The following is a 17,853-nucleotide window of genomic DNA, read 5'->3' as shown; positions in this document are numbered from 1 at the left end:
TAAGATACGTGGGGAACTGTTGTAGTAGTAATTAATAATTATTTTATTTTATAATTCATCATTGCAGTCTAAGACTACAGTATTTCACAAAAGATTTTGCCTTGATATTTATGTTTTCTTTTCACAATCAATGAATATGAAAAAAGATGGTCCAGTTGTTAATGTCAGCAATTAAGAAAAATGATATGGTCCTGTTGCAGGGTTTGTAATTTATGTGTAGAAACACACTTTAGTGTGTACTACTGAAATTGTTATGCTTTTCAGTTAAAATTGTCATTTGTTTTTTAGCAGATCTCTCCTGAACTCACAAAAAACTATCCTATATTCACATATGGAAGTTGCACATCCCAGTTGGCTTACATTCATATATGAATAATAATGAATGAAAAAAATATTGAATAAAAATAAAAAGGCTAGGAATTAGCTAATGAAAAACCCTGCTAAAGCAGCTTGGTCTGACCAGTTTGACCTGACTTGCTACCAGTAGCCAAAACACAGGAGGACCTGGTCACACTGGTCCCAGAGTTGGTTAAGTGCTGGTAGGAAGGAAAAATTTTCTGAACTATCAATACCCATAGTTAGGGAGCATGGTGGCTTAGTGGTTAGCACTGCTCCTTTGCACCGCTGGGGTTTGGGGTTCAATTCCTGCCTCTGCCCTGTGTGCGTGGCGCTGGCATGTTCTCCCCACGCTTCGGGGGCTCCCTGGTTTCCTCGCCCAGTCCAAAGACATGTGTTGTAGGCTGACTGGCATCTCTAAATTGTCTGTAGTGTATAATGTTTGTGTGATTGTGCCCTGTGATGGGTTGGCCCACCATCCAGTGTGTACAAGTCCCCTGGGAAAGGCTTCAGGCTCCCTGCTGCCCTGTGTAGGATAAGCAGTACAGAAAATGGATGGATGGATACCCATAGTTGTGCTGTTGTTGTTGGTTAAGCCAGGTAACACAAGTAAGGCAAGCAGAAAATATCAAACATTTGTTCACTAATTTGGACAGATAAATCTGGAAATCTGTTCAGGCTTTCAGGCTATACTGGATTTTTCAGCAGGGACTTATTTTTTTTTTAATACAGAAGAAAGTGACAACATGACAAATAAGAATAAATACTTGTGGAAGTTTTAGGATTTAGGATTTTTTTAGACGCTGAACACCAAACAGCTCCCCTGCTGGATATTTAATGTACTACACAGAGTGCAGAATCCACTGTTATGCCCTATGTAGTGCACTAATGAGGGCCCTCCCGCTCGAGTGCTCATCGCTGCGTCTCTCTCTCTCTCTCTCTCTCTCTCTCTCTCTCTCTCTCTCTCTCTCGACTCAAAGCATGGCGGCGGTGCTGGCGACACGGGCGTGCGAGACCGAGGGCTGCAGTAAAGAAGCCAAACTGCAGTGTCCCACTTGTATTAAACTCGGGATACAAGGATCATATTTCTGCTCTCAGGTAGTGCCCAGGTTCCGCTTGAGCTTTGCCGTGTATGTGCTACTTAGCCAGCGGGCTAGCTAGCTAGCTAGCACGTTGCTAAAACTAGGCTCACCCGGTTTTAGCCATATAGCTAGCACAACAAGCTCTGTGGGCCAAGAAGACCGGCGTTTTTTTTGTTTTTTTTTTTCCCTGTGGTTTTGTTTTTGTTTTTTTAAACTTTAGTGCCGCCTATTTACACATTTTGACGAACCCTTTTGTCATAATAAACCTAGCTCTCCATAAATGTAGAGAGGTTTCGAGGGTTGTGTGTTAATAAGTATTAGTTTGGGAACACGGGCTTGATAGTGAAATCAGCAGAGCACCAGACTGGTTCTCCTTCAAGATGCCAAGCAGCCATAGTAAAATAAAAAATGCATGCTTTCCTTTCAGAAACATGGCATACAGCTATGGCATACACAGGTTCACACTTGAATCAGATATTTCAGGGATTGAATTCAGGGTTGGTACTGCTGTGTATTGGGGGTGACTTTGCTCCAGTTACATGATCAATCTGACTGAATCGGAAAGCACATAAGAAGTTAAATTTAAAGGAAGAAAAAAATCCACAAGGGTTTTGCAAGTTCAGGGCAAATCTATTTTCTCGTTGTGTGTAGTGGAGTTAGTCGGCCACCTGTTGCAAGTCTGTAAACGGGGTGTGAACTTGCTTATTCTATGTCTAGTCCTCCAAAAATACTCACATGCTGTTTAGTCACAGTGATGAGCAGTGTTTAATCTGTAAACCATGAGTTAACTGTACACTGACTGAAGGAGAAGTGATCCAGCACGTGGACAAGGAAGGAAAAGGTCCTGGGACATATAGACAAAAAAAAAATCAACATCTTTATGTTGAACTCATTATACAGACCTAGTACTGTATAAGTGTGGTACAAGGACAGATTGCAATCCAAACATTTCAGTGATGCCATGGCAGGGCTGGGCATTTAAGTTAACTTTACATTTACTGTATGTGTTAAGCTTATAAACAATACATACTCAACCTCATAAATATTCTGCGTAGGAGACTGCGTCTTATAAAAGTACTTTATGCAGTTTAAACACCATAATACGAATATATATAACAATACAAATACAGATAATAATGAAAGAAAGACCTATTATCTTGGCTAATTTTCCAAGTTATAGTGTCTTCCCAATATCATGATTTGCTCTGCTCCATCTGTGGTAGTTTGTTGGATTTTCAGAAATCTAAAAACGTTTACTGGTTGATGAGTGACAGGCCAACAAGTTTCAGAGAGCAAAACAACAACCTTGCTTCCCCCACTCGTTCCGCCTCATTTCTTCTTGTTCCATGTCATTTTGCTGAATTGACATGACAAGAAAGTGAGCTATGAGAACATGTGATTGATGCGAGAACATGACCTGTTTTTTTTTTTTTTTTGTAAGAGAGGTGACGCACAAACAATGATCGTTCATCGCTGACATAAACAGTAGTGCTGCTTTGAATCATCTTTTGTTTATCATCTACAAAAATGTTGTGGGACAGTGTATCTTAACGTCTAGTCAGCTGCACGATACTGTGAATAACGGACGAGTACAAGTTACAAAAGTACTGACAGTGCTTTTATAACATGCTGTAAGTGATATCTCAGAAAATGTATTGTGATATGGTCATATTGCCTAGCCATATTCACCATTAGCCACAGAAATGGCCTTTTTAGGTTTTTCAAGTGAGGAATAAAACAGCGGGGTGTGCTTTTAGGGGAAAAAAATCACAGTGGAATTGTTTTATTAATTAATGAAAATTTAATGTTGTGGAACGGCCATGAGACAGGTTAGTTTTTGTTCTCACGTACAGTTATAAACAGTCATTCCCTGACCAGCCTCTCTCTTATTTTCCTTTTACTTGAAGGTTATAAGACAAAAAAACGTACTGACCATCGCAGTGCTGTAACCAGAGACTCCTTCCATATATAAATAAATGTCTTAGAGCAAGTGCATTAATATAACCAGTGACTTGAATTACAGCCGGGCCTACTTTCACAGCTGTGCAGTTATAGAAAATTAATCAACACCTTCTGGCCAATCATATTTGAGAATTCAATATCACTGCGGTTTGTGTCATTGTGTGTCATGGTTACTCTTAGGCACAAAACGTTTATTATACATGCTACAAACTTTTCTTGTGTTTTTAGGAATGTTTCAAAGGCAGCTGGGGTACCCACAAACTGCTTCACAAGAAAGCAAGTACGTATCATGCTCCCATTGTACCTTCTGTATTTTTCACTGGTGATGTGTATAACAGACCTTGTTATTGGGTGTTTGAACAGAGGAGGACAAAAAGGATGAGGAAAAGAACTGTGTGGAGAAGGAGGTCAACACAGATCCCTGGCCTGGATACAAGTACTCTGGCAAGCTGCGACCTCACTATCCTCTGGTATGAGCACAAATAAAACATCTTCCACTAAAAATGATCCAGAAAAAACACAATCCAGAAAATAGAAAATTTACAGAAAAATTGTTCTTTTGATTGCTTTTTTTAGACACCCATGCGGCCTGTTCCAGGGCACATTCAGAGGCCGGACTATGCTGATCACCCGCTGGGTAAGACTGAATTAATTGCACAAACACAACCACATTTGAGTACAGGTGAAACAAAATGTGACCCACCAGCCAAATTCTTTTTAGTTTTGTGTTTCCCAAAACACAGCTTGCTCCTTTTATTTCCTTATCTCTCCTAATTTAACCCTTTCTCCTGTAGTTCAATAAAATAATACTCTCGTGAATCTTGTACTTTCACTTGGCAAAACTTGGACTTTCACTTGGCAGCCATCAACAGTTTCCACTGCTTTCTATAATTCTAATACATGTTGATTAGCTAAGAGGATCCTACATAGACAGTTCATACAATAAATCCAGTTATACAATAATAGTGTATTTAATTCCATACATAAAATACACTGTTCTGTTTTAGAAAGTCTGTTATCGGTAATTTCATAACCAGATTTTGCTCTATGTATCAATAGCACATAATAAGAGCTCTATGCACCATGTATAACTGTATGGAACTGTATTTTATTTCCTCTTTAAACCAAAGCTGCAGAATCTTCCTGTAAGTAATGGGGGAACTGGACCATTAGCAACAGGCTCATAGTTGAGCATATTTGAGTACCAGCAAAAGCTTTTTAATATGCAGTAGTAAATTCAGAGTAGACAAGTTCCTGCTTTCCTATGTGTCTGATTTTTACATGTTTGCTAATACCAGGTGTGTGTGTGTTTACTTGCTCTGCTCTATGTTGTGGGTGTAATTGAGATGGTTTTTTGAGTCTGTACCTGTACGAGTGTTATTGCAGTGTGTTTGTGTTTTCTTTTGCTCACTGCAGCAACAGAGGCAGGTGTAAGGCCCTTGTGGTTAGGTGCTCTGTTGTCCTACAAGAGTTTTTGAGAGATGCAGGTTTTTCTTATTTACAGTGTCTGTGTGAGTGTTGTTTTTTTTGCATGGCTGGTATTGTAACCCTGCTGAAATTGTCCATGATTATACCTCAGTACTGCTGTTTTATAAGAGACCTCCATAGATCAGAGCAAGAATAAATGGTTGTAAATTGGTTGGTCTGTAGAGTGAATATGAATACTGTGAACTGGACACTTAGTGACTGGTGAATTTGTTGGCTGATAGGGATGTCTGAGACGGAGCAGACCCTTAAAGGGACTTCGCAAATTAAGATCCTTACTCCTGAAGAGACTGAGGGCATGAGAATCGTCTGCAAGGTAAATCCAGCTTTGTCTTTTATATCGCACTTTTTTTTTTTTTTTTAATAAATCATGCCTGTTGGTGTAACTGAGTGTAAATTATTAACCACTGGTATTGCCACATGGAAACTGAGGCAATTTGGTCTTCTGTGTAATTGTTCCGTTCCAGTACTTGCAAAGTGCAAAGTGCATTGTTCTGTATTTCATCCCTTGTTACAAGGAAATGAATTTTATCAGTTGATGTTTGATCACATGATCATTATCCAAAATAATGTAGTTATTTTATATTTATTAATAATTTATTAATTTATATTAAATTTTGTTGAGTAGCCTAAGATCTTACTATGAGAATGTAAGAGTAATGCAATTTCATTACCCCTGGGGCAGTCCAGGGAACATATATCGACTAAAAATGGTGGTCTGTGAACTTGCAATGTATGAGTGATCCACTCCTGCTCCAGGCATCAAATAATGTGATTACCTATTAATTCTTATTTTGCATAAATTCTATAGCAGAAGTAAAATAATGATGACGCTTTCCCGCAAACAAGCACAAACTCATTCCTGGTTATGGACACAAACGTTCATGCCATGTGTAATAATGCCCTTAGACTGTGTAGTAGAGCTTTGCGTAGTATTTCTTACAGTACTGATGGCTTGGATCAAGTTTTAACTCATGTGGGTGATTCTTTTGCAGCTGGCGCGAGAGGTTCTCGACATTGCTGCCATGATGGTGAAACCTGGAGTGACAACAGAGGAGATTGATCATGCTGTACATCTGGTAATTCTCTCTTCTCTTTGACCATTCTTCCTTCGTGTCCACTTAAATATTAATTATTGTATACTGGTGACTGAGAATAAAACAACACACAGACACACACTAAGAAATCGGATATTGGAACAAAGATTTTTTTTTTTTTTTTTTAATATCCAGGAAAGAATGTTAGATATATCTTGTTTGCTTTATTAAAATGTTGTTTTCTCTAGTAAAAATGCCTGATTGCTCAGAGTCAACAGGAATTGTGTTACCTTTGAGCTGGTCAAATGTTTTATGTGTTACAAGTACTAAACATAACCTCAGCTGCTGTCCTGTTCCTTATACATGCTACAGACTAAGCTTATTTTTAATGCAAAAGTAAGTATATTTGTAGCTTTTTAATGGTAAGTGTACATTTTAGTGGTCTTAAGGTGTTATACCTTGGTCATATCTGAATCACCATACTGGGGGAAAAAAAAAAAAAAAAAAGGCTGCTAGTGCACTGTGAGAGTCATTTAATCTTTAGAGCAAACACCATTCATTTCATATGGACAGTTATGCAAATTTACCACCAGTGTGTTCCAGAGCTCTGGTTTATTTAATTTTTTCTTGATATAATCACACAAGACTTGTCTGATAAGTAAATTCTAACTAATAAACTATAAAAATGTTTGTAACCTTGCTTTCTGCCCATTTAAGGCATGCACAGCGCGGAACTGCTATCCATCACCCCTCAACTATTACAACTTTCCAAAGTCCTGCTGTACTTCAGTTAATGAGGTCATCTGCCATGGAATACCAGACCGCCGCACCCTACAAGAGGGGGACATCCTTAATGGTGCACACACACAAAAAATACTCGCACACTCACCTGTTTTCAGATATTGTCTTTAAGGAGCAGCTCTGTTAATATTTTTAGAAAGGCACAATTGTCATCCACCAGTACACACTCACTCCATATTCATATAAACACAACTATGAACAGCTCTAGCATGAGTTTATGGTAGTTTAGGTTTATGTCAATGATCACAACAAGGTACGGGTCTAGACAGAAGATTAACAAGTTCATAGATTTGCTGTTGAATTCTTGCTACAGATTCTGTAGAAGTGGTTCCAGATACACACATTTGCTTCAACTCATGGCAATTGCTCTTCTATTTGTATATAATGCAGGAAAAAAAAAAAAAAATCATGTATGACTGTATGGCTGTACATTACCTTCTGTTGTTGGATGAAGAGCCACTGTTCTTTAATAACCCGTGTTCTCATATTTCAGTGGACATTACTGTTTTCCACAACGGTTACCATGGAGATCTGAACGAGACTTTTTTTGTGGGTGAAGTGGATGATGGGGCAAAAAGGCTGGTGCAGACTACATATGAATGCCTTATGCAAGCTATTGATGCTGGTAAGAAAGATACATTTTGCTTTAGCCTTGTATGATGGTTTCAGAATAAGCTACAATATATACAGTTGGAGCTTTGTGTTTCAGTGTAATATTTTGCTTTGCATATGCTGCATGGCCTCTAGAGGTCAGGGCTGCACTGCATCACTGTACAGCTCACTAATGGGATGCGTTGTCATGTCCATACAGTGAAGCCTGGTGTACGTTATCGGGAGCTGGGGAACATCATTCAGAAACATGCACAGGCTAATGGATTTTCTGTGGTGCGAAGTTACTGTGGTCATGGCATCCACAAACTCTTTCACACGGCACCCAACGTGCCGCATTATGCAAGTAAGCGTTTATGTGTGTATACTAACACACACACACAGTGAATTAGAGGAGCACGGGTGTCATGTTCCACTGAGATTTAAACATACAGTCTGTCCTGACTGAATACTGAGTTTTGTGTTTGTGTATAGAGAATAAAGCTGTTGGAGTGATGAAACCTGGTCATGTCTTCACGATTGAACCCATGATCTGTGAAGGTAAGAGCCTAAAAAAGAGTTAGATCAGAATTGTGAATTTGCCATGAATCATTCATGCTAAACATATACTCTAAGAGTAGACTGAGTGCTGTGGTTGACCAAGCAGAGTACATTAGTGAGAGAGGGGCCTGTGTTATGGTACATTACTTTCTGCACACAGCTGCTCTCCTTAGCTCTGCTTCACTTAACTTGCATGTAGTGCTCACTGCTTGCAGGGTGTGTCAGTTGAAGCTTGCAAACAAACCAATCAGAAAAAACAAATATTTTATAATCATTCAGCTCATGTATAGAAAACCCAGATATTTCTGTAACTTTTAATTTGTCCATGTTTTTTTTGGGAGGAATGAATTTTTTGAAAAGAAGAACTATCTGTGCAACACACTGTGACACACACTGTGCACACAGCTATTCAGGGCAACATAGATGCCACTTGAAATTTTCATAAATGCGAAAGTAGATCAGCTTTGTTTATGTGCCACCCTGCAAGTCAGGTTTTCACGGCTTGCAATCTGACTCTCCCTAGAGCAGTTATTTGCAACTCTCCGAAATTTCGGATGGTGAATTTGCTTTCAGTATGCATATACCCTAAGACATGCTCTTGGCAACAATAATAATAGCACCCAACCTTATTAGGCATTAGCAAACAACAGCTGTCTACCACAATATATTGGCGTTGAAATTAAATTATGAATATAATGAATAATTAAATAATTAAATGACCTCAAAATGCAGACTTTCAGCTTTAATCTGAGAATATTTATTTACATCCAAACCAGGGGAACATAGTAGGAATTACAGCAATTCAAGTAGATTTTTGTCTCATCTGTCTATGGGATGTTGTTCTAGAATTGTATGGGCTTGTTTCTGATGGGTTTGTTTTGATTTTTCAGCCTAATGATGACTTGCTTCACTGGCAGTGACAGCTCTTTGGACTTAAATAGGGGGACCACCTATAAAAACTGCTGTAATTCCTACACTGTTTACCCAATTTGGATGTAAATACTCATAGATTAAAGCTGAAGGTTTATAGTCTTTATGGTCATCATTTAATTTCATATCCAATATACTCTGTTAGACAGCTAAAGTAACAATAACTTTGTCAATGTGGATCTGACTGTATGTCTACAACCACAATATCAGTTAATAGAGATGATGAAATGCATGAGTGTAATTGTTCCTTTTAACAATAACAATTAACAGAAATTGTTAGCTAAAAGCAGTCTATGGACTGCTGAATCCAGTTTATGAGAAGTTTGCTTGGTCTTTACACTGAGAAGTAAGCATGTGTCTGAACACGTCAGAAACTTTCCAGTCTTTTCTTTCCAAGAATGCTTGAGTGTTTATAAACTTGCTCCTCTCTTCTTTGCAGGTGGTTGGCAGGATGAGACATGGCCAGATGGTTGGACAGCTGTTACTCGAGATGGGAAACGGTCTGCCCAGTTTGAACACACACTTCTGGTGACCGAAACAGGTTGTGAAATTCTCACTCGTCGACTCGATGAAAATGGCCGTGCTCACTTCCTGTCACAGATGTAGAGTGCTCGGGTGAGAATACAAGCCCTTCCCCAGTGGAGGACACATCCACTCCGCCCCTGTCACTGATCAGCCAATCACACTGTGGTTCTCTGTTGGGCAGAAGATTATTGGCCAAGTGGCCATGGTAATGGACTGTCTGATTGGGCGAGAAGTGGAGATTTGTTTATTTATGAATTTATCATCTGAACAGTCATAGGACTCAGCTTGGATCTGATCAGACTGGAAGGCACTGACCTTTGACCTGCTCGCAGTGCCACCACCCTTTGCTTGGAGTGTGTGTGTGTGTGTGTGTGTGTGTGTGTGTGTGTGTGTATGCATGAATGAATGAGTGAATGAGTGAGTGTGTGTATGTATATATACATACCTGCACACACTTTATTGAATGTTTGAGTTCAGGATTAATTGTGTGTGTCCTAGTATGAATGGTATGCATGTCATGCATTTCCACATGATACCAAACAGACTGGTTAATAAAATCTTACTGCATTTTTTTTTCTTTCCTTTTTTGTTTATCCTAAACATACTCCCTGGCCATAGCCTCCTGTTTACAAAAGAGTGCCTCATGACAAACAATGTCTTTCATGAAGTTCCACCAGAGTGCATCAGACCCTTCTGTTGTGGCTTATTTAAATAAATGATATAAGTGAGGGTATAGTTCATTTGTTATTGGCTGATGCAGTACAGAAGTGTTCTGCAGGGTCGATCTAACATTGCTAGGTTTTTGGTCATTGGTGCTGTGTGTGTGTGTGTGTCTGCAACCCAGTCAAACCCATTTCACTGATCTGCATTCAAGCTGTATTAAAGCAGATTTTCCCTGTGGATGGTCTCTAGGTTTTGTGTTGTTCACCCAAATGTGAGTAAACTGTGTGTCTGTGTCTCTTTGTCTGTGTATTTGCAAAGGTCCAGTTTTGGATTTTGGTACGGGGAGGTTGAGATGTTTATACAAACTTGCAACAACATAGTAAATTCTACATAAATAAAACGTTTAGTGTAATTTATTTGGCAGCTGTCCTTTTCTCTGACCCCTTCTCTGTCCAGTCATTTTCAGAACTTTACTCCTTAAACCCTGCTCAAAATAGTTTGTTTACTAGATCAGTAGTTCAAATGGGGATATGTTTATCCAGGGAGATTTTTGGCAGCTGGAGCCCATTTTATTATGCAATAGATGTTTAGAGTTCAAACAAAACTGTCTGAGGAGGTACTGATGCCTTTTTTAGCTTATTAAAATAGTTGAGGGTTTTTCTTTGGTTGGCTTGGCAAAGACCAAAACAGAGTGTTAGAATTCAGAAATGCATTTGCTATTTAGTCTGCAGATTGTAGTTGTAAAATATTTTTTGGATTATAGCTTGTCAGTTGGCTCCAGTCTTCCAGAGATGTACGTGACTGGATATATTTCAAAATTTCCTCATGTTGCGTAAGGACATCATATGGCCTGGAGTCAGATTCAGAAGGGATTTTCACAAAATAAAAAGGAACAGATGTTTCTTTGCAGTTTATCATCAGGCAGATTCTCCAAGGTCATTTTATTAATCACTTAACTAGGATTCCCATTCCACTTATAAAGGTCTTGGTGTAAATGGGATGAGCTCATAAAGATGTAAGGCAGAACCATTATTGCATTTAGATTTTTATTAGCACATGCAAATATTTTATATAAATGGCATCCACCCCATTGCTTTTTATATAATTGTATAATATATGGACTAGAAAATCTAATTTCAGTATGTGGGTTATAGGCTTATAATGGCATGCAGGTTAAATACACTAATTGAGTAATGTGAACACTTAAGTATGAACATTTTGTGTAATGCAGGATTTTAGAATATTAACACATTTTCAAGACAAAATGAGTTAGTATTTGCAAGCTTTATCTTTTAATGAGAATGATTAGCACAAGACATGACAAGCAGAATCATTCTAGTCTCAGGCAGCTGTGCTCTTCTCACTTAGACACATTCAGGATGGTTCGAATGCTGTAAGACAGGAAATAATTGTTACGTAAATGAACAGTTTAAAAATTAAGATGAATAGAATAGTAGATAATAGAATAATAAACCATTTACCATTCTCCCTTCTTCATGAGCTCAATGGCATCGTTGACCTGCTCAAGACTCATAGTATGGGTTATAAATTCGTCCAGCTTTATACGGCCAGCCATGTAGTCTAGGACTAGCTTTGGAACAGAATCCTTACTCTTAAAGCCTGAGACACACAGATGTGCAAAGATCAACTGAAGCACATTTGTTATTAATGAAAAGCCACTTAACGGCTAAATTTAAACCTATTTCCATTCAGTAGGCTTTGGTTATGTTACTAAATACCAGGTTACCTCCAAATAGTGAGCCCTTCCAGGTCTTTCCAGCAATTAGCTGAATTGGTCGAGCAGAGAAATCATTAGTGTCCGTCCAGCCAACAAGCACACTCACGCCCCAACCTTTAACACACGACTCCAGTGCACTCCTCTTCAGAGAACAAAAATAATTTATTTATATAGAATTTAGTCATAGGGAAAAAGACCAATATACAAGTGTGTTAGCACAGCTTACCATAACAGCCACATTGCCCACACACTCCAGGGAGAAATCCACACCCCCGTTGGTCATTTCTGCCAGAACCTCACTGACAGGCTTTGTGTGCGATTTGGGGTTCAGAAATTCAGTGGCACCAAATACCTTCGCCTTTTCAAACTTCTGCTCGTTAATGTCCACAGCAATGATCCTGGAAGCTCCAGCATTCTTACAGCCCATGACTGCAGCAAGGCCTACGGCACCAAGCCCGAACACTGCGCACACGGAGCCTGGCTCTACCTGTAACCACATACTGTCATATATAAACACAATCTAACTGCAGCAGGACCATTATGCAGTACTGTTACTGTACTCTACTGTGTGTATATATGCAGTACTGCACAAAAGTCTTAAGCACACACAAAGAAATGCTGTAGAGCAAAAGACGCCTTCAGAAATAATGAAAGTAAATGTTTACAGTATTTTTTTTTTTTAAATGTAGAAAGAGCAGTAAACAGTAATAAATGAATCAGTCAATATCTGGTGTGATGACCCTTTGCTTTAAAAAAATAAAATAAATTTAGTCGTCTCAGGTACAATTTTGTGCAGTTTTATGAGGAAATGAGCTGTAAGTGTTACTGAGCATCTTGCAGAAGCAGCCATAGTTCTTCTGGAGACTTTGTCACACTCGCTTCTTATTTTTGCAGCAAAACCCAGCAGCCTTCATTATTCTTATTATCTGAAAAGTGTTTATGTAATATGCTGCTTTCTTTACTGACACATTTTTCTGTAACATTTAATTTTGTGCTGGAAAACTAATGTTTGGAAATCTAAAATGTTTTTGTACTGACTTAATGTCAAAGTCATAAAATACAAATCTATAACAGTTTGTACTAAAAAAAAAAAAAAAAAACTTTTGCACTTTAGTACTGTATATATTGTCATTCCATCTCATGTGGTCCAATACAGGTTGCTTGACCAATTTTATTTTATTTTTATGTGCATGTGATTACCTCCATGTATTAGCATTGAAAAACCATCAGGGTTTTTTTTTTTTTTTTTTTTTACTTGGATTAAATATAACAGCCATCTTTGTGTCATGGCACACAACAAATTTTGGTTACATAGGTGTTTACGGAAATTAAAGTATCTCGGCAGGATGGTCTTAGCTCCTTGGAACAAAAACTGATCCCTAGAGCACAAGGTACATGTACAATGTATAAACCTTTCACATTCTTGCTCTTTAGACTTAGCACTTAAGTCCAAAGGTAATGCTCAAGATTGCTCACATTCCAATTTTAGGGTCAATTTATAATGGGAAGGGTTCGAGTCTCAGTCTTAATTTCTTTTATTTTAGTATCATAAACAGAGCTACAGTGGTGTTTCTCCTGTGGTAAAAGCAGTAAGTGACTTCTGAGCTCTGTTTATGACACTGCTCATTCGTAAAACATCCAACTGAACACTGTAATTCCATATTTAAATAAAATCTATTCACGCATACCAGCTGCACACCTGTACCAACATGATGGATCAGGGTCCTTCAGATCTGGCCCTTGAGGTCCACTGTCCTGCAGAGTTTAGCTCCAACCCTAATCAAACACACCCAAACAAGCTAACCAAGGTCTTCAGGATTACTAGAAAATTACAGGCAGGTTGCACACTATACTTACCTAGTTACCCCCTGAAAAAAATTAAGACTGAGACTTGAACTCTTCCCATTCTAAATTGACCCTAAAAGTGGAACTGTGAGGCTTGGGCATTACTTTTGGACTTAAGTTCTAAGTCTGCGGAACAAGAATGTGCAAAATATTTATATATGTGCATGTACCTTGTAATGTGCTAGGACCATCCAGGGCCGAGATACTGTGGTTTCCGTAAACAGCTGTATAATCAAAATTTGTTGTGTGCCATGACACGAAGATGGCCATCATGGTAAGTAAAAAAAATAAAATAAAAAATTTTTAATAAATGGGGGTTTTGCAATGTCAATACATAGAGATAGTCACTCAAAAAAATCAGAAAAATTAAAAACTGTCAAGCAACCTACTTGACGATTAGTGGACCACTTGAGATGGACTGATACATGCGCGCACACACAGAGAGAGAGAGAGAGAGAGAGAGAGAGAGAGAGAGAGAAGCACTACACATGCCTTGGCCGTGTTGATAGCTGCTCCATAGCCAGTGGAAATGCCACAGCCAAGCAGACACACACGGTCCAATGGGGCATCATCATGGATCTTCGTCACAGCAATCTGGTTCATGACAGTGTACTCAGAGAAGGTGCTGGTGCCCATGAACTGCAGGACAGGCTTACCACGACAGGAGAAATGTGTGGTGGTATCGGACATCTGAGCATATCGATCACTAGACCTGTGAAAAAATACATTCACTGTCCCTTTTACATTTACCTTTTTTTTTTTTTTAAAGTGACTTTAAATTTGGACACATTTTGCTTAAGGGTCTTGCTTTTACCACCTTTACAAACCTCTTTATTACAGGTTGCTAAATAAAGTTTGCTGTGTACATGCTACATGCATGGCTGAACATGTTTCTTGCCCACTACTCTATTCTGCTTTGTTGTTGTTTTGTATGCATTATGTACTTATGTAGGTTTCTTACCAGCTATGCACACACAGGTTAGTCTTTGGGCTCTTGCAGAACTTGCAGTCTCTACACTGAGAGATGAAGAGGGGAATGACCTTATCACCTGCAAAAACATTGCCACACACAGAAGAGGTCAGTACACTACAGGTAAGCAAGCAGTAGCAATCCAGAGGAACAGAGAGAATAGCGAACGTTGTAGGTGTTCCGACCTGGTTTGAACTCGGTGACTCCAGGTCCAATACTCTCCACCACACCAGCCCCCTCATGGCCAAGGACAGCAGGAAAGCCCTCCTTATGCTTTCCCTCAAACAGATGGTACAAGTCGGTGTGACAAACGCCTGTAGCAATCACCTACAGCACAGGACAGAATCATAGTACACCTCATGCGCCAGATTAAATAATAATAATAAAAAAAAAAAAAAGCATAATTTATCATAAATTTAAAAAAAGTATATGTTTATGTGTAGGATTGATTCATGAAAGCAACAGCAAAGGCATGAAGAAGAAGAAATGTAATGTCAAACCTTGATACGGATTTCATTCTTTTGGGGTGGAGCCACTTCAATCTCCTCCATCACCAGAGGAGTATTGGGCTCCCAGGCTACAGCAGCCCGACATTTAATCACCTAAATACACACACACACATACAATTTGTGGCGTAGTGAATAGAGACTTTGTTTCTCATGTGCGTAGTGCAATATGGTTATGTACTCTGCAGATACACTGATCCCTGACTACCATGGAAGCTTTCCAACCATCTGTTTTTGATTCTTGGGTAATGTTTGACTTTAGTGGTGTTTATAGAGGACTTCTTATCAAATGTTAAATAGTTTATTGAAGTTCCAGCTTTAGTATGGTGGAACTGTTTTTCAGCAGCTGTTATTGTGTTTCTATATTACATTTGTATCAGAGTCTCAGAGATTTAAAAGTTCTTCTGAAGGTAAGTATATCCTTCTGTGGGACTGTTTCTACATGATCTCATGCATCATATTTTCCAAAATTTCTTTTATGTCTAATGTAGCATATAATGTCATTTCACTTGAATAAAAAAATATAAATGCACTAACACCCGATAGCCACCCCAAAGCAAAAGTAGGTTCATAATTTAAAATAAACATTTTTCTTAATACAGAATCAACATGAAAGTGCATGACTGCTTGTTGCAGTCTATAAAATACATTTTATATAAAATACATTAACTGTGTTACACACTATCAATCTGAACCTTGACTACTGTCAGTTTCTTCATTTGATTTGAAATCAATCTTACATGGCAGAGTTTAGTGTGGTGAATGCATACCAAGCTTTCAAATACAAAGGAAGAACAGCTATAGATACAACAGAAAGAGGGAAAGCTACATACCTTTCCTGCAGTGGCCATGTTGTATTGCTGTCACTTCTGCAGAGAGACAGAGAGAGAGGGAGAAAGCACAAAGTCTTTGGCTCACAATTATATACACAAGCGCCAAAAATCGCAATAGGGAGGAAACACTTTCCTCTAACTCTCTTTAAGGAGGAGCTATAGGCTATCCAACAGATTTATGAGAAGGTTAACAAATGTCACATTGTTGAAATACTATAAATGTATAATTTATTTTGTTTAATAATTTACGTACGACATATGTAAGATTGTGATTAGAGCCAGGTGGTAGCTAGGATTAGGCAAGAGAAGCACTGGGCCTGGGGTCAGCAGTCATACGAAGAACTTTTTCCCGTGAGTAAGTCAGTGGAGCCAAAAAGGAGGTACAGACATTTTACGAAACAAAGACTTGTTTTAGCTTGAGCCAGAGTCCTTCCTTCTTAATGTAATATTTAATGAAGCTGATAAACAATTATGATAAACTGCTAAATGGGTCATTTCAGCATTGGAGGACATTTGAGACACAAAAAAAATTTGTCCTTCACTTTCCTTGAATAAGGGACATACTAAACTATTAGAAAAACCTATCAGGCCATCTCAGCATGTTATATTAATAACAACATGGACATATGGCTATATGAAGGGAATATCTTGCAATGAATTAGTAGCATAAAAAAAACTATCACTTTGTCCCCAACTAAATAACAAGTGATTGGGCAAAAAAGCTATTTTTCATAGTTATTGTATTAACATGGCTTCTTAATCTTTAGAGAAAACGGGATCAGATCTATTAAGATTTTAAAAAGAAATATGGTTACTGTTTGCTTAATATTCCTCTTCAATTTAATACCCAAGTATTCTTTTTTAATATTGGCAAAATATATTATTTTCTTAAATATTTTCAAATAACAGGGATTACATTGTTGGGCTATATGGCATTAAATGAAGTGGTCAAAGTAGTCTTAATTTTTCTTTTAGTTTACTCTGATATGATTGTAATGTTAAAATATTTAGAAATGTATCTCAGTTTAAAAGGTTCTGACCAACAGAATGCTTTGACAACTGAAACTAAAGAAGCAAATTCTAAAGGACCTGTATAAGAACACAGTCTGTGCAGTGTGTAGACATTTCATTAATAATTCACATTGCAAAAATGGAAATATTTCAAAGCCTAAGCAAATGTAACCATTTCATACAACATTAATGTTTGAAATGTAAAATTTTTTAATGTATGCATCAAAAGAAACCTTTAACATTTAAACATTTTTAAAATGTGAGGAATTAAACTATAAATTTCAGAAGATTTAATCTTTCAAAAGACATTAATTAGAAAACTGCAACATAACAAAATGCATTAAATATATTTCAGGTAATTCACTTCACTTTATATTTTTTCTTCTGAAATCTTTACTTTAGTAGCTCAGACCATATGTCCATCAGCTTCCATGGGCTGTGCAGTAACAGAACTTGGTAGTGGAATTAACCAATGTCTTCATAGAGGCACCATATCTCGTCTTCCCTTAATGGCCAGAAGAAGCAGTGTGCTCCTATATGGTTCAAACATTTCACTTGATGTTCAAGATCAAGATGTTGCCATATTGCTGGAGGACCTTTCAGTCTGGATGGGGAGATGGAACAAAAACAAACTGGTTCAGCTTCTCCTCCTACATATAGTATGCAGTGTTGCCTGCTCGCGAGAGCCACCAAAGTGCACGGCTTGAATTTCTTTGCTGTACTTGCATGAATAGTTCTCAGAAGTCTATGTGCAGTATAGCTTCAGATAGCAAGGGATTCCTCGAGTTCTTGGCAAAAAGAGAACAGCTGGCTAATGTTGAATGAATGCTTTTTAAATTTTGCAAGCATGCAGTTGAACAGCTCAATGAGATCATCCAGTGCCATTTTGACTTCCTTCTTCAGAGTTCTACTGAGTTCATCTTCTGTTCACTCTGTGATCCATTGCATCACAGAGACTCTGATCAATCCCTCATCAGTTT

The 17,853-nt window shown here is 38.2% G+C and overlaps 2 protein-coding genes across 2 annotated transcripts; one reads left to right on the top strand and one right to left on the bottom strand.

Annotated features, from left to right (window-relative positions):
* Positions 1-1,279: 1,279 nt before the first annotated feature.
* metap1 (methionyl aminopeptidase 1) lies at positions 1,280-10,267 on the top strand. The gene is made up of 11 exons (XM_026935343.3): positions 1,280-1,434; positions 3,609-3,660; positions 3,744-3,850; positions 3,957-4,017; positions 5,090-5,181; positions 5,861-5,944; positions 6,620-6,758; positions 7,197-7,328; positions 7,515-7,658; positions 7,787-7,852; positions 9,222-10,267. The coding sequence occupies exons 1-11, from the start codon at positions 1,318-1,320 to the stop codon at positions 9,386-9,388; spliced, it is 1,161 nt and encodes a 386-aa protein (XP_026791144.1). The 5' UTR covers positions 1,280-1,317; the 3' UTR covers positions 9,389-10,267.
* Positions 10,268-11,239: 972 nt separating this feature from the next.
* On the bottom strand, positions 11,240-16,012 carry LOC113544755 (alcohol dehydrogenase 1). The gene is made up of 9 exons (XM_053232824.1): positions 15,863-16,012; positions 15,024-15,125; positions 14,709-14,850; positions 14,515-14,602; positions 14,040-14,265; positions 11,935-12,189; positions 11,718-11,850; positions 11,452-11,590; positions 11,240-11,361 (listed from the first exon to the last, which is right to left on the bottom strand). The coding sequence occupies exons 1-9, from the start codon at positions 15,878-15,880 to the stop codon at positions 11,331-11,333; spliced, it is 1,134 nt and encodes a 377-aa protein (XP_053088799.1). The 5' UTR covers positions 15,881-16,012; the 3' UTR covers positions 11,240-11,330.
* Between the last annotated feature and the right edge of the window lie 1,841 nt (positions 16,013-17,853).

The sequence above is a fragment of the Pangasianodon hypophthalmus genome, chromosome 3 (assembly GCF_027358585.1).
Source record: "Pangasianodon hypophthalmus isolate fPanHyp1 chromosome 3, fPanHyp1.pri, whole genome shotgun sequence".
Lineage (NCBI taxonomy): Eukaryota > Metazoa > Chordata > Actinopteri > Siluriformes > Pangasiidae > Pangasianodon > Pangasianodon hypophthalmus.
The sequence above is the reverse complement of the archived record's forward strand: the minus strand, read 5'-3'. Positions and strand labels throughout refer to the sequence as shown.

Coding starts and splice junctions, on each gene's coding strand:
- LOC113544755 (XM_053232824.1), bottom strand. Junction 14,266..14,514: donor AACCTGTGTGTGCATAGCTG/GTAAGAAACCTA, acceptor ATTTTTTCACAG/GTCTAGTGATCGATATGCTC. Junction 12,190..14,039: donor TCAACACGGCCAAGGCATGT/GTAGTGCTTCTC, acceptor TTACAGGTAGAG/CCAGGCTCCGTGTGCGCAGT.
- metap1 (XM_026935343.3), top strand. CDS start 1,318: ATGGCGGCGGTGCTGGCGACACGGGCGTGCGAGACCGAGGGCTGCAGT. Junction 5,182..5,860: donor GCATGAGAATCGTCTGCAAG/GTAAATCCAGCT, acceptor ATTCTTTTGCAG/CTGGCGCGAGAGGTTCTCGA. Junction 7,329..7,514: donor TATGCAAGCTATTGATGCTG/GTAAGAAAGATA, acceptor ATGTCCATACAG/TGAAGCCTGGTGTACGTTAT.